The sequence below is a fragment of the Narcine bancroftii genome, chromosome 4, assembly GCF_036971445.1.
Source record: "Narcine bancroftii isolate sNarBan1 chromosome 4, sNarBan1.hap1, whole genome shotgun sequence".
NCBI lineage: Eukaryota > Metazoa > Chordata > Chondrichthyes > Torpediniformes > Narcinidae > Narcine > Narcine bancroftii.
In genome coordinates, this window is record NC_091472.1 from 192,823,095 (window position 1) to 192,836,391 (window position 13,297).

The 13,297-nt window shown below is 43.9% G+C and overlaps 1 protein-coding gene across 2 annotated transcripts in view; it reads left to right on the plus strand.

Annotated features, from left to right (window-relative positions):
* Window positions 1-13,297, plus strand: part of LOC138761394 (oxysterol-binding protein 2-like) — a 514,880-nt gene that overhangs the window by 494,276 nt on the left and 7,307 nt on the right. For both annotated transcript variants that reach the window (XM_069933419.1, XM_069933420.1), the window contains exons 13-14: window positions 434-618; window positions 9,542-9,762. In XM_069933419.1, the coding sequence (XP_069789520.1) occupies window positions 434-618; window positions 9,542-9,762 (406 nt within the window). The remainder of the gene's footprint in view (window positions 1-433; window positions 619-9,541; window positions 9,763-13,297) is intronic.

Below are 13,297 nucleotides of genomic sequence, written 5' to 3' on the forward strand. Positions count from 1 at the left end.
GAAACATTGGTAGTATATCTCTACCTCCTCTGAATACTGCGAAACCTGTCGAGTTCCTCCAGGATTTCTGTGTTTTTACTCCCAATAGCCTAAAGACCTGATCCAGAGCCCATGACCACGGAGGTTATGGTGTATTTACAGGAATGGTACGGAAAACTTTAAGGAGCAGGTTTTCTACTCAGGTGGTGCAGGAGAAATGTTTTGAATGGAATGCATGATGATGGACTTCTAATTGGAGGTATCTGTAGAGGTACAGGCTAGATCTGGGTGGGTGTGCTGTGGAAACACCACGTCTCATGAGCTCGATGCCTCAGAGTCCATGCAGCATCCAAGTATGATGAGCCTTGGCAAGGTGGAGAGACAGATAGAATGAAGATTTTCTTTTGGAGTTGGGCAACACAAATGAGAAGACTTTTTTCTTGTGACACAACAGGTGACAGGTGTGGTGACAGATCGAGAAGGCAAAGCTAACTACATCCTATCAGGGACATGGGACGAGAAGATGGAGTTTGCTAAAGTTGTTCAGAGGAGTCAAAATGGGACAAGTTGCGAGGGCAAGCAGAAAACTGTCTACCAGACTCTTCCACCCAAAGTGCTGTGGAGGAAGTATGCCCTTCCGTGAGTACTGATTTCACAAACTGACACATGGTGTAAATCTGTCGAATATCATCCAGCCATCATATTACTTTGGTCCAAGTTCATTATCAGCCAATTGGACAAGTACAACCCAACAAAACAGCGTTCTCTGGTCCTCAGTGCAAAACATGCAAACGCACAACCAGACATAACACATGTACAGACAGATGATATATATACTGTATGCTGGAAAAACGTACATATATAAAAATAGATTGTTTAATAAAAAGTAGAGTCTCAGAGGGTTTGTAGGAACAGTTCATTTAGTTGTTCAGCATTCTCACTGTCCATGGAAAGAGGCTGTCCCTTAGCCTGTGGTTCTAGCTCTGATACTCCTGTATCCCTTTCCCAACAGGAGTAGCTGGAAGATGGTGTGTGCAGGATGGAAGATGATTTTACTGCCCTCTTCAGACATCAGTCCTGGTAGATCATGTTGATGGGGGTTGGGGAAGAGAGACCCAGTGATCCTCTCTACTACTCTTATGGTCCTGTGGATTGACCTCCGATCCTTTTCTCTACAGCAACTGTACCAAACTGTGATGCGGCTGGCCAGGACACTCTCGGTAGAGCTCCTATAGAAGGTTGACATAATGGTGGCTGTTAGTCTTGCCCGCTTCAGTCTTCTCCAGAAGTGCAGTCGCTGTTGTCCTTTCCTGACAAGTGAGAAGATGTGTCTCTCCACAATAGGTCACATCTTAAGTGGACTTCGAGGAGCTTGGTGCACTCTTCTCTCTCCACTACCGAGTTATTAAAGTGTAGTGGAGGGTGGTTGTTCTTGGTCCTCCTGAAGTCCACGATCATCTCTCGTCTCTCAAAGCAGCATTTCTCCAATGCAGAACAAATTGTCATGTGAAGAGCTAGCACAGGTTTACTTGCCTGAATGGCCACTTTCCATGAGCCACACAACACGAAACCCCTGGGCCCTCCCTGAAACAACCAGCAGGCGCCCATCTCTTCTTATTCTCCCCACGTTCCCATCAACCTCTCCAGACTCCCAATACTCACCAACACAGGGGGTCTGTTATCCAACCCATTCTCCACAATGGCCCACACACCCATAGATATGAGAGAGTCAATGAGCATGGAAAGAGGCTGAGTAAAGATCCCAACTGTCCACGCCAACAGTTGTCAACTTGAGCTAGCCTTATTTGCGTGCATTATGGCCCTAAATCTTTCCAGTCCATGTACCTGTCTAAAGGTCAGCAGACATTTTCTCATCTTAAATAGGCCGTTCAAGCGTCCAGCAGTCTCACTGGGAGTACTTTGCGCTTGAGCTCGCTTCCCAACAATAGCAATAAGACGCCATACAACCTCTTCCTCTGCAAAAAGGGATGAACCCCTGCGTCCACTTCTTGCCAGTTCTGTTTAAATTTTAGACCGCCTGTTCCCAGGAAAAACGACAAACCTTACTCTCAAACTCCGTGCAACTTCTCTCAAACCACTGTCCGCAAAGATGCTAAAATTCATGACTGCCCACCCGGTCCTGCTTGTGCAATCACACAAGAGCCCATGGTATAACTAGATACTAGTGTGGATGAAGCACTGGCTGATTGGCAGAAAGCAGGGAGTTGGAAGACAGGGATCATATTCTGATCATCTGCCAGTTGCTAGGATTGTTCCACAGGGGTCAGTGTTGGGGGCACTTCTTTTTCTGTTGTATATTAATTTGGATTGTGGAATGAATGGATTTGTGGCATAAATTTTGTGAGGAATAGAATATAAAAGTAGGAATGTGACGTTGAGGCTTTATAAGGCACCAGTGAGACTTCACTTGGAGTATTGGGAGCAGTTTTGGGCTCCTCATTTAAGAAAAGATGTGCTGATGTTGAAGAGGATTCAACGGAAGTTCACTTGGATTATTCCGGAAATGAAAAGGTTATCTATCATATAGGGAGCATTTGACAGCTCTTGGCCTGTATTCTTTGGAATTTAGGAGAATGAGTGGGGGAGGGGGAGATCTCATTGGATGTTGAAAGGTGAGGCCAAGAAGGACCAGCATGAAACTTCCTTGCTGCAAAGCCCTGGAGTACTTAAGCCAGATATCCAGTAGACGCCATGGCCAAATTCTTGCGCCAATTTCTTTCTGGGCAACGTTTCGATCTGTGTTTGCCAGTTTGCTGCCCATCTCCAGTCCTCCTCCTGCCACCCCTTCCCTCCACTCCAACGCGTTGGCACAATATCATGGGCCAAAGCGCCTGCAGTTTTCTATGTTCTATGGTCTGACTTCACAAAATGTAAAAAAAATTGTCATTGGTCTAAGTTTTGGGGTAACCCAGGATACTTTAAAAATCTCAAAGTTCAAGTTCAAATATATTGTCAGAGTACACACATGACATCATATAGAGCCCCGAGATTCTTTTTTCTGCAGGCCTGGCAGAATTTTTAAATCATTGGTAACTGTAAATTGTACTCAAGAAGAAAGAAATTTACACAAAAGAATATAATATAAACAAACTGACCTTGCAATACAGAAATATATTCAGTAATAAATAATGTGCAAATGAGTCCCTGATTGAGTTTGTCATTGAGGAGTCTGATGGCGGAGGGGTAGCAGCTGTTCCTGAACCTGGTGGTATGAACCTTGTGGCACCTACACCTCTTTCCTGATGGCAGCAGCAAGAACAGAGCTGGGTGGGTGTGGGTCCTTGATGATTGCTGCTGCTCTATGATGGTAGCGTTCCCTGTTTTGTACTCGATGGTGGAAACAGTTTTGCCTGTGAAGACTTTGGCTGTGCTCACTACCCTTTACAGTGCTTTCCACTCAGAGGTATTGGTGCTCCCATACCAGGCTGTGGTGCAGCCAGTTCAACACACTTTCCACTACGCACCTGTAAAGGTTTGTCAAAGTTTCCGATGTCACACCAACCCTCCTCAAACTGCCGAGTGCACTATATTTAAACTGACTAAGCAGATGCTTGAAAAGGGAACTCAAGCCTTCCACCAACCAAATGCGGAGCAAGTGCTTCCTGATCCCTGTGCTCCGATGGCTCCTCCTGAGTTGCCTTAAGCCTGTGTGCAGCGGCTGACCATACACCAGCTGTCAGTTACGGTTGATGTCCAGGAGAGGCAGTGTGTATTTATTAAAGGCGTAAGAAAAGCCAGCCTGTCCTCGAGGTCTTTTGGCAATTTTAACAGTTGAACCATGGAAAGTATCCTGGCAGGATGCATCAGAGATTGGTACAGGAACTCTGCAGAGTTCTAGCTTATGTGACTGTACATATACCACCAAATGAAACAGTGTTTCTCCACACATACACAGCACCACAATCATATGTATATACACATAAAAATATGGAGGGGGTAAATATCCACGACAGCTGCAGGCTCGTTTGTGGCTGACAAGTCCGATGCGGGACAGGCAGACACGGTTGCAGCGGTTGCAGGGGAAAATTGGTTGGTTGGGTTTGGGTGTTGGGTTTTTCCTCCTTTGCCTTTTGTCAGTGAGGTGGGCTCTGCGGTCTTCTTCAAAGGAGGTTGCTGCCCGCCGAACTGTGAGGCGCCAAGATGCACGGTTTGAGGCGATATCAGCCCACTGGCGGTGGTCAATGTGGCAGGCACCAAGAGATTTCTTTAGGCAGTCCTTGTACCTTTTTTTTGGTGCACCTCTGTCACGGTGGCCAGTGGAGAGCTCGCCATATAACACGATCTTGGGAAGGCGATGGTCCTCCATTCTGGAGACGTGACCCACCCAGCGCAGCTGGATCTTCAGCAGCGTGGACTTTTTTTTTTTTTTTTTTTTTTAATTTTTTTATTTTTCACACCATAAATCACATTAGCCATGATATACACTATTTCTTTTTCACACATATACAGTGACTTTTTCTCCCCCCCCCCCTTTCCTCCCGAACCACCCCCCCACCCCCCCCCTCTCATCCATTTTAGGTATACAATCTAGGTTGCATTAAGCCAGTCAGACAATGTTGTCATTCATCAAAATTACACCAGAAATTCTACTGAGTCCATTCTTTTCTTTCCTTCTCCTTCCATCAACTTAGGTAATGTTTGTCCCCGGTAGGTTTTCGCTATTGTATTTAATGTAAGGCTCCTATACTTGTTCGAATATTTCAATATTATTTCTTAACCAATATGTTATTTTTTCTAATGGAATACATTTATTCATTTAAATTTGGTAGTTTCTTCCTTTTAATTTGGTTATGTATTCCATTAATATTTAAAGACATATAGTTCAGCGTAGCCCTTTTATATTTTGTTTATCTTCTCTTTCCGTTTTTCCATCATTACCTTTCCTCCTTTTCCATTTCTGTTTTCTTATTTTCAACTCTTTATAAGACAACATTCCTACAACATCTAACATTTTCCTTATTCTCCTATTTCTATCTTATTTATCCCCAATCTCCCCTTCACCTCCTGAGTTGTCCTTTATCCCTTGTCGGACAACCACATCTCCCCTCTCCATTTGGATTTGCGAATCCACTCGCAAGCGTCAACTGATTTTGCAGTGACCGCTATTTCCCCCCACCCCGCCTCCCCCAGAAAAGATTTCACTTTTCATATGTCACAAAGGTCCCTCTTTTAATTCCCTCCTTATTCTCTCTATTCCATTACCTTCCCTTATTAATTCTTGTCTATACTATCTATATTTTCCTCTAAGTACAGATACATTCATGTATGCTCATTGTCTCTATTCACTCTTATACCTCTTTACCTGCATACATATCAATCGTGATCATTTTAACTCTCATTACCCGTCTTCCTCCCTCAGTCTATTTTTGTAATTGTTCTGCAAATTTTCGTGCTTCTTCTGGATCCGAGAATAGTCTGTTTTGTTGTCCTGGAATAAATATTTTCAATACCGCTGGATGCTTTAGTATAAATTTATACCCTTTCTTCCATAAAATCGCCTTTGCTGTATTGAACTCTTTTCTCTTCTTTAGGAGTTCAAAACTTATATCTGGATAAATGAAGATTTTTTGCCCTTTATACTCCAGTGGTTTGTTGCCCTCTCTTACTTTTTCCATTGTCTTCTCCAGTACCTTTTCTCTTGTAGTATATCTTAGGAATTTTACTACAATAGATCTTGGTCTTTGTTGTGGTTGTGGTTTAGAGGCCAATACTCTATGTGCCCTTTCTATTTCCATTTCATGCTGTAGTTCTGGACATCCTAGGGTCTTAGGGATCCACTCTTTTATAAACTCCCTCATATTCTTGCCTTCTTCATCTTCCTTAAGGCCCACTATCTTTATGTTATTTCTTCTGTTATGGTTTTCCATTGTATCTATTTTTTGAGCTAGTAGTTCTTGTGTCTCTTTAGTTTTTTTATTAGATTCCTCAAATTTCTTTTTTAAGTCTTCTACCTCCATTTCTGCTGCTACTGCCCGCTCTTCCATCTTGTCCATTTTTTTTCCCATTTCTGTTAAGGTCATCTCCATTTTAATTATTTTCTCTTCTGTGTTGTTTATTCTTTTTCTTAAATCCTTAAATTCCTGTGTTTGCCATTCTTTAAATGACTCCATGTATCCTTTAATAAGAGCAAGTATATCCTTTACCTTGCCTATCTTTTCTTCTTCTATTTCACCATACTCTTCCTCTTCTTCTTCCTCTGGGTTGACCATCTGTTGTTTCTTTGTTGCCCTTTCCTCCTCTTCTTTCTTGTTTCTATTGTCTTCTGTGGTCTCTTCTTGCTGCAGGTGTTCTGCAGCTGTCGTTGCCGGCTGTGGAGATCGACTCCCCAGCTGGTCCCCCCTCCCGTCGGTGTGTTTTTTTTCATTCGCATCGCGCATGCGCACTTTTGCTCGGCTCTGCGAGCCATTTTTGTAGTCCATTATTTACCGACCTGAGGGAGCGGGTTTCTCTCTCCGCAGCGGGCCTCTTCGGACAGGTAAGGCCTTCACCTTTTTCCTCCTTTGTCTTCTCTTCCTCTCTTCTTACCGTTGCTTTCGACTTTTCTTTTTTTGTCGCCATCTTCTTTCCACCTTTATACTCACTTTTCTGTAACTTTTATTTCTGTGCCTTTGTGTTTTCTCTTGTTTTTCCCGACTTTTCTGGAGAGGGCTGGAGTTCACCGTCCGGCCACTACTCCATCACGTGACTCCTCAGCAGCGTGGACTTGACGCTGTCGACCTCTGCCATCTCGAGTACTTTGACGTTAGGGATGAAAGCGCTCCAGTGAATGTTGAGGATGGAGCGGAGATAACGCTGGTGGAAGCGTTCTAGGAGCCGTAGGTGATGCCGGTAGAGGACCCATGATTCGAAGCCGAACAGGAGTGTGGGAATGACAATGGCTCTGTATACGCTTATCTTTGTGAGGTTTTTCAGTTGGTTGTTTTTCCAGACTCTTTTGTGTAGTCTTCCAAAGGCGCTATTTGCCTTGGCGAGTCTGTTGTCTATCTCGTTGTCGATCCTTGCATCTGATGAAATGGTGCAGCCGAGATAGGTAAACTGGTTGACCGTTTTGAGTTTTGTGTGCCCGATGGAGATGTGGGGGGGCTGGTAGTCATGGTGGGGAGCTGGCTGATGGAGGACCTCAGTTTTCTTCAGGCTGACTTCCAGGCCAAACATTTTGGCAGTTTCCGCAAAACCGGATGTCAAACGCTGAAGAGCTGGCTCTGAATGGGCAACTAAAGTGGCATCATCTGCAAAGAGTAGTTCACAAACAATTTTCTCTTGTGTCTTGGTGTGAGCTTGCAGGCGCCTCAGATTGAAGAGACTGCCATCCGTGCGGTACCGGATGTAAACAACGTCTTCATTGTTGAGGTCTTTCATGGCATGTACTTCAGCATCATGCTGAAGAAGATTGAAAAGAGGGTTGGTGCGAGAACACAGCCTTGCTTCACGCCATTGTTAATGGAGAAGGGTTCAGAGAGCTCATTTCTGTTTCTGACCCGACCTTGTTGGTTTTCGTGCAGTTGGATAACCATGTTGAGGAACTTTGGGGGGCATCCGATGCGCTCTAGTATTTGCCAAAGCCCTTTCCTGCTCACGGTGTCGTATAAAAATATAATGTAAAATAAAAGGGAGAACATGGTTAGCACAAGGCTGTTACAGCATCAGCGACCCAGGTTCAAATCTCATGCTGTCTGTAAGAACATTCTCCCCATGTCTGCGTGGGTTTTCTCCATTCAAAACAAACGGAGGTTGTTGGGTAATCGGGTGTAATTTGGCAGCATGTGCCTGTGGGCCAAAATTAAAATATTAAATTAAATATCCACAAATATTTTGGAATAATTTACTCAATTCATTTATAAGAGACCCAAAGTTACAGGATACTGTTCAATCTCACCTCTTGTGGGAAGAAGCTACTTCCCAGCCTGCCAGTCCTGATTTTGATGCTGCTGTACCTCTTTCCTGATGGTAGTGGGTCAAAATTCCCATGTGATGGATGGTAGGGATCCTCGATAATTCTTTGAGACATCTTTAAGCGATGCTCCTGAGGAATATCATCAATAGAGAAAAGGGAGATTCCAGTCATTTTCTTGGCCAATTTGATGATCCTCTGTTCCCATGCTTTGCAGCTACCTTCCCACACAATGATGCAGCCACACCATCACACAAACCAATTCCTCCTTCCAACGACTCCAGCCCTCCCACTGCCCCGGGAAAGGTGCCAACCTACTTTGGGTCCCATCCCACCCCAGTCACATTCTCTTCTCGTCCCCTTCCGTCAGGCACAAGTTTCACGAGCTTAAACATACAAACCTCCATATTTAAGGACAGTTTACTTCCTGCTATTATCAGATTCTCAATGGACCCCTCATACTATTTCAACTGGACTTCACCCTACACTTTTTGACTTAGTGCAACATTACACTCAGCACGCTTGTTTAATTATTGCACTACCACTGTACTTATATATGGGTTGATGTATGTGGATAGAATGCAAAACAAAGCTTTTCACTGTATCTCAGTACATGTGACAAAAAAACAATCAGTTCAATCTTTTAAATTTAATTTTAAAGTTTAGACATACAGCATGGTAACAGGTCCTTGCAGCCCACAAGCCTGTGGCACCCAATTCACCTACAACCCCTGTACGTTTTGAAGGATGGGTGGAAACTGGAGCACTGGAGGAAACCCATGTGGAGAGGTGGAGAGCGTCCAAATTCCTTTCAGACAGCGCTGGATCCAAACCTGAGTCACTGGCGCTGTATTAGTGTTTCGCTAACCGTGCGGCTCCAAAGTCACAGACAAATGCCACATTCTTGACGCTAGTGAGGCCATTAACGTGACTGTTTCTGTTGCTTACCTACCTAACCTCCGATCCAAGGAAACTCGAGGCCTTTTGCACTCAAGTTGTACAACTTCTCCTCACAATCTAGCTCCTTTGAGCTCGGTTCCTTCCCAATGAATTCAAGTCAAGTTCATTGTCATCTGATTGTACAAGTGCCACCCAATGAAACAGTATTCTCCGGTCCTTGGTGCAAACATGCAGATATAACCACACATAACTCATATACATACAAACAAGACATATGCAGGACAAATATTCATATACAAATAAATAAATAAATAAATAAATGGATTTTGTTCGTGAATATGAGAATCTCGGATGGTTAATGTGAGCAGTTCCTTTGGTGGTTCAGCATTCTCATTGCCTATGGGAAGAAGCTGTTCCTCTTTGGACCCTCCTTTGCAAGGGCAGCATGGTTAGTGCAACACTGTTACAGTGCCAGCGAACCGGGTTCAAATCCAGTGTTGTCTGTAAAGAGTTTATACGTTCTCCCTGTTTCAGCGTGGGTTTCCTCCGAGTGTTCCGGTGTCCTCCCACCCTTCAAAACGAACCAGAGGTTGTAAGTCAATTGGGTGTAATTGGGCTCATGGGCTGGAGGGCCTGCTACTGTGCTGTATGTCCAAATGTAAAAATATTTTAAATTTAATTGTGTCCCCTTTGGACTCCAGTACATGAGGGTTCTCTACTAGGAGGCAACAGTATGTCCTTCTGTTTCAGTGCCAATGCCGAGAACATGTACTACTTCTCCGAACTGGCATTAACCCTGAATGAAATGGAGATTGGGGCAGCACCCACTGACAGCCGGCTGCGACCGGATCAACGCCTGATGGAAAACGGCGACTGGGAGGAGGCCAACGTGGAGAAGCAGCGATTAGAAGAGAAGCAGAGAGCTGCTCGGCGCTTGAGGGAAGCCAAGACAGTGAAAGCCCTGGAGGAAGGTAAGAGCCTTGGAGGAAGGTAAGAGCCTCGGGCAAAGCCTGGGCAGGTGTGAGAATGGAATTGGGTGACAGCGTGAGGGTGCGATCTTGCCTTTCACACCCACCCTTAAATCCAGCTCAAGCTCCTGTGGCCTCAGTGTCCTCCCCGACCAATTTCCAGACAGCCCAGACACAGAACGTTCACCCAGTGGCCTTTGTGGAGAAAGGGAAATTTGCACCAAAGAAAAGGGAACACACACAGTATTAGAAACCAAATTGTTAGAGTTGGTTGCAGAAAGATCCCTGGTTGCCACGGGTCACCTGAATCAGAAGGTTCACTCGGATTGGGTGTAGAATGCAGGGAGGAGGGGGGACAGGGCCATACTGAGAGAGATTGCTGCTGCCAGGGGAGGTGCCTTCTTTCAGGTGGGGCACTACAGGTGACTGTCCTATCACACCAAAGAGCAGGAGGAGTTCTCCCAGTCCTCTGGACCATCTCAGATAGGATCAGATACTATTTATTGTCATGTAATAAAACGGAAATGTAATAGTACATGCAATTGCCTTTACTCTGCCATAAGGTAGTCACAGATTCACCATTAGCATTGTCCAGCGCCCCTTACAGTCAGAGAAAGAAAAATAAACTAGACTTCCCCCAGTCTCACCAAGGATCCACTGATTTGCCTCCAGCGCTCCCGCAGCCATACAAACTCCAATTCAGTTCAAGCCATCGGCAACCCGAGTCCAAATCCAAACACTATGAGGAAGCCTTCAGCACCCAGGGCCTTTTGGGTGGCCTCATTATCCTCTTGAATTCCGGTTCCGATATCTGGATCTCATGAGCCAGTCTCCAGCATCCTGCAGCCCTGGTGTGAGTCCTTTGTCCTCAAGACGGCAACAGCCCGCCACCTGTGTGTGTCCTTTAGGTGTAGAGCCCCTCGCTGGTCAGCCACTGTAATCACCCTCCTTGGGGCCATCTCCTGTGTTTCTCCTTTGTTACTGATGCCCTGCACCAGTCCTCTACACTCCCAGAGTCCGCAACCCTTCATGGCTGCAGCCGAACACAGGTGCTTCCATCTTGGGCCCAGACCTGCAGTAGCAGCATTTTAAGTAAGCTCTTTTAAAAGGCTGTTTAATGTCTGTACAGAGCTGTCGGCAATAGGAATGGGTAGTAGGACCCTGTGGCAGCTCTGCTGTTACAGCATCTCCATCAGCTGGATTAACAGTTTTTTTTAACAATATTCAGCTACAATATTCAACTCTCAACTATTACACCAAAACGATCCAGGTCATTGTTTTTGTGAATTGAATGTGGATGGAAGAGAAACAGAGGGTTATAGGCTTTAAGGTTGGGAACGATTAGATTGATGTGGAGTACGTTTATATAGGTCAGCAAAGCATTGAATTCAAGAGTCTTGAGGTAATGTTGCAGCTCTATAAAAATCTGGTTAGACCACACTTGCAATATTGTGTTCAGTTCTGATTACCTCATAACTGGAAGGATGTGGAAGCTATGGAGAGGGTGCAGAGGAGACTTACAAGGATGATGCCTGGATTGGAGAACATGTCTTATGAGCAAGGTTAACAGAGCTAAGGCTTTTCTCTTTGGAGAGAAGAAGGATGAGAGGTGACTTCATGGAGGTCTACAAGATTATGAGAGGTTTCAACAGGAGCAAATACCAGAGGACAACTGTTTAACGTGAATGGAGGAAACTTTAGGGGAGATATCAGGGGTACTTTTTTTTTTTAAATACACAGAGTGATGAGTGTCTGGAATGAGTTTCAGGGGATGGTGGTGGTGACTTGTACAATAGGGACATTCAGAAGACTCTCAGACAGGCACTGGATGTAAGAAAAACAGAGGGTTATGGGAATGAGATAGGAAAAGGAAGGGACAATATTGTGGGCTGAAGGGCCTGTACTGTACTGTCCAATGTTCCAATTGATTGCAATGTTTCCTACTTAAAACAGTGACTGCATTCAAAAATGATTGTGAACTCTTTAGGATGTCAGGCACAGCTGACATCACAGCACCAGAAACCCAGGTTCAATCCTGACCTTGGGTACTGTCTGCATGAAGTTTGCATATTCCCCTGTGACCACTCCAGGTGCTCTGGTTTCCTCCCACATTCCACAGACTTCTTCATTGGTGATAAATTCAACATTCAGAGGTGCAAAGCCTCATGCAGGATACCCTGAAGGTTAACCTCCAGGTTGAGTCGGTGGTGAAGAAGGTGAATAAAATTTGCCATTCATATCTAGAGGGATAGGATATCAGAGCAGGGATGTGATGTGGAGGCTTTATAAGGCTCTGGTGAGGCCTCACTTGGAGTACAGGGTACAGTTTTGGGATCCTTGTTGAAGAAAGGATGTGCTGGCATTAGAGAAGGTTCAGAGAAACCTCACAAGAATTGTTCCTGGTGTAATGGATTTATGTTAATCTTTAATTTAATGTTAAACTATATTTCTCATTATGAAATGTCTTAGTAGATGTATTCACTTAATTAGTTTGGGTGGTTACAGGGGCACAAAGGCAACACATTAGCATTTAAAACACATGGCTCTTTGAGATAGAACCCAGTTTGAAATGAAAATGGCTGCTGATTGAAGTTAGAGTCAAGAAGATGAAAAGGATTTATGATGATTCTTGAGATATTGGAAACAATAGGCGTTAGTTCAGAAGCACCTGTATAAACGCACGGCCATTTTAGTTCTGAGAAAAGCAGACTTCTCGGAGACAACTTTAATTCTTTTTTAGCACATTCGTGTCAAAAGACCTTATGAGCTTCAAAGACAGAAATTATGTCACATATCATGTGGCATGATAAATGAGAAAAATACATTATCAAAATTTGAGAAAAAGAGTTTAGTTCAGTTTGGAGTGTACAGAAGTCAAAACCCTGTGGCACAGGGGTTGAAACTTTGTGAATAAAAGACAGGGTTGAGTTACAGTAACCAGAATTGGTGCTGTTGTGTGTGCTACTCCTGGGAAAAGGGGAACACTGAATCAGTGGGGTTTTTTTTTAAGTAAGGAAGACCACTTCATTGTCTCTTTGGAAAAGAGGACCGAATTCTACTGGGTCTATTTTTGTATGGCCACTTCATTTAACCCTTTTCTGGTTTGTGACTTCATCGAGGAAGAAAATAGCCACTTTGTTTAACCCTTGTCTGGGTTTGTTAATTCACTATGGAAGAAAAAGCCACATTGTTTGGCCTGAAGAAGATGTTTAAAAGCACTTTATAATTATTTCTGAACTGAGAATTTAAGACCTACAAGCAAGACTAAATGATGTTGAACTTTTTAAAGATTGAGGTTTCAGAATAGGACCTTAAATACACACACACACACACACACACACACACACACACACACACACACACTTACATTTGTGCATAATGTGGTTACATTTGGAATTAAGTAAGTTTAGGGATAAATAAGAAATGTGATGTTATTAATAGTTTAATTTTTTTTAAAAACTATTATTTTGTATTTACCATTGTCTGGTGATTTTTCCATTGCTGTTCCTGTGCCTTTAGTCCCAAACATAATTAAAAG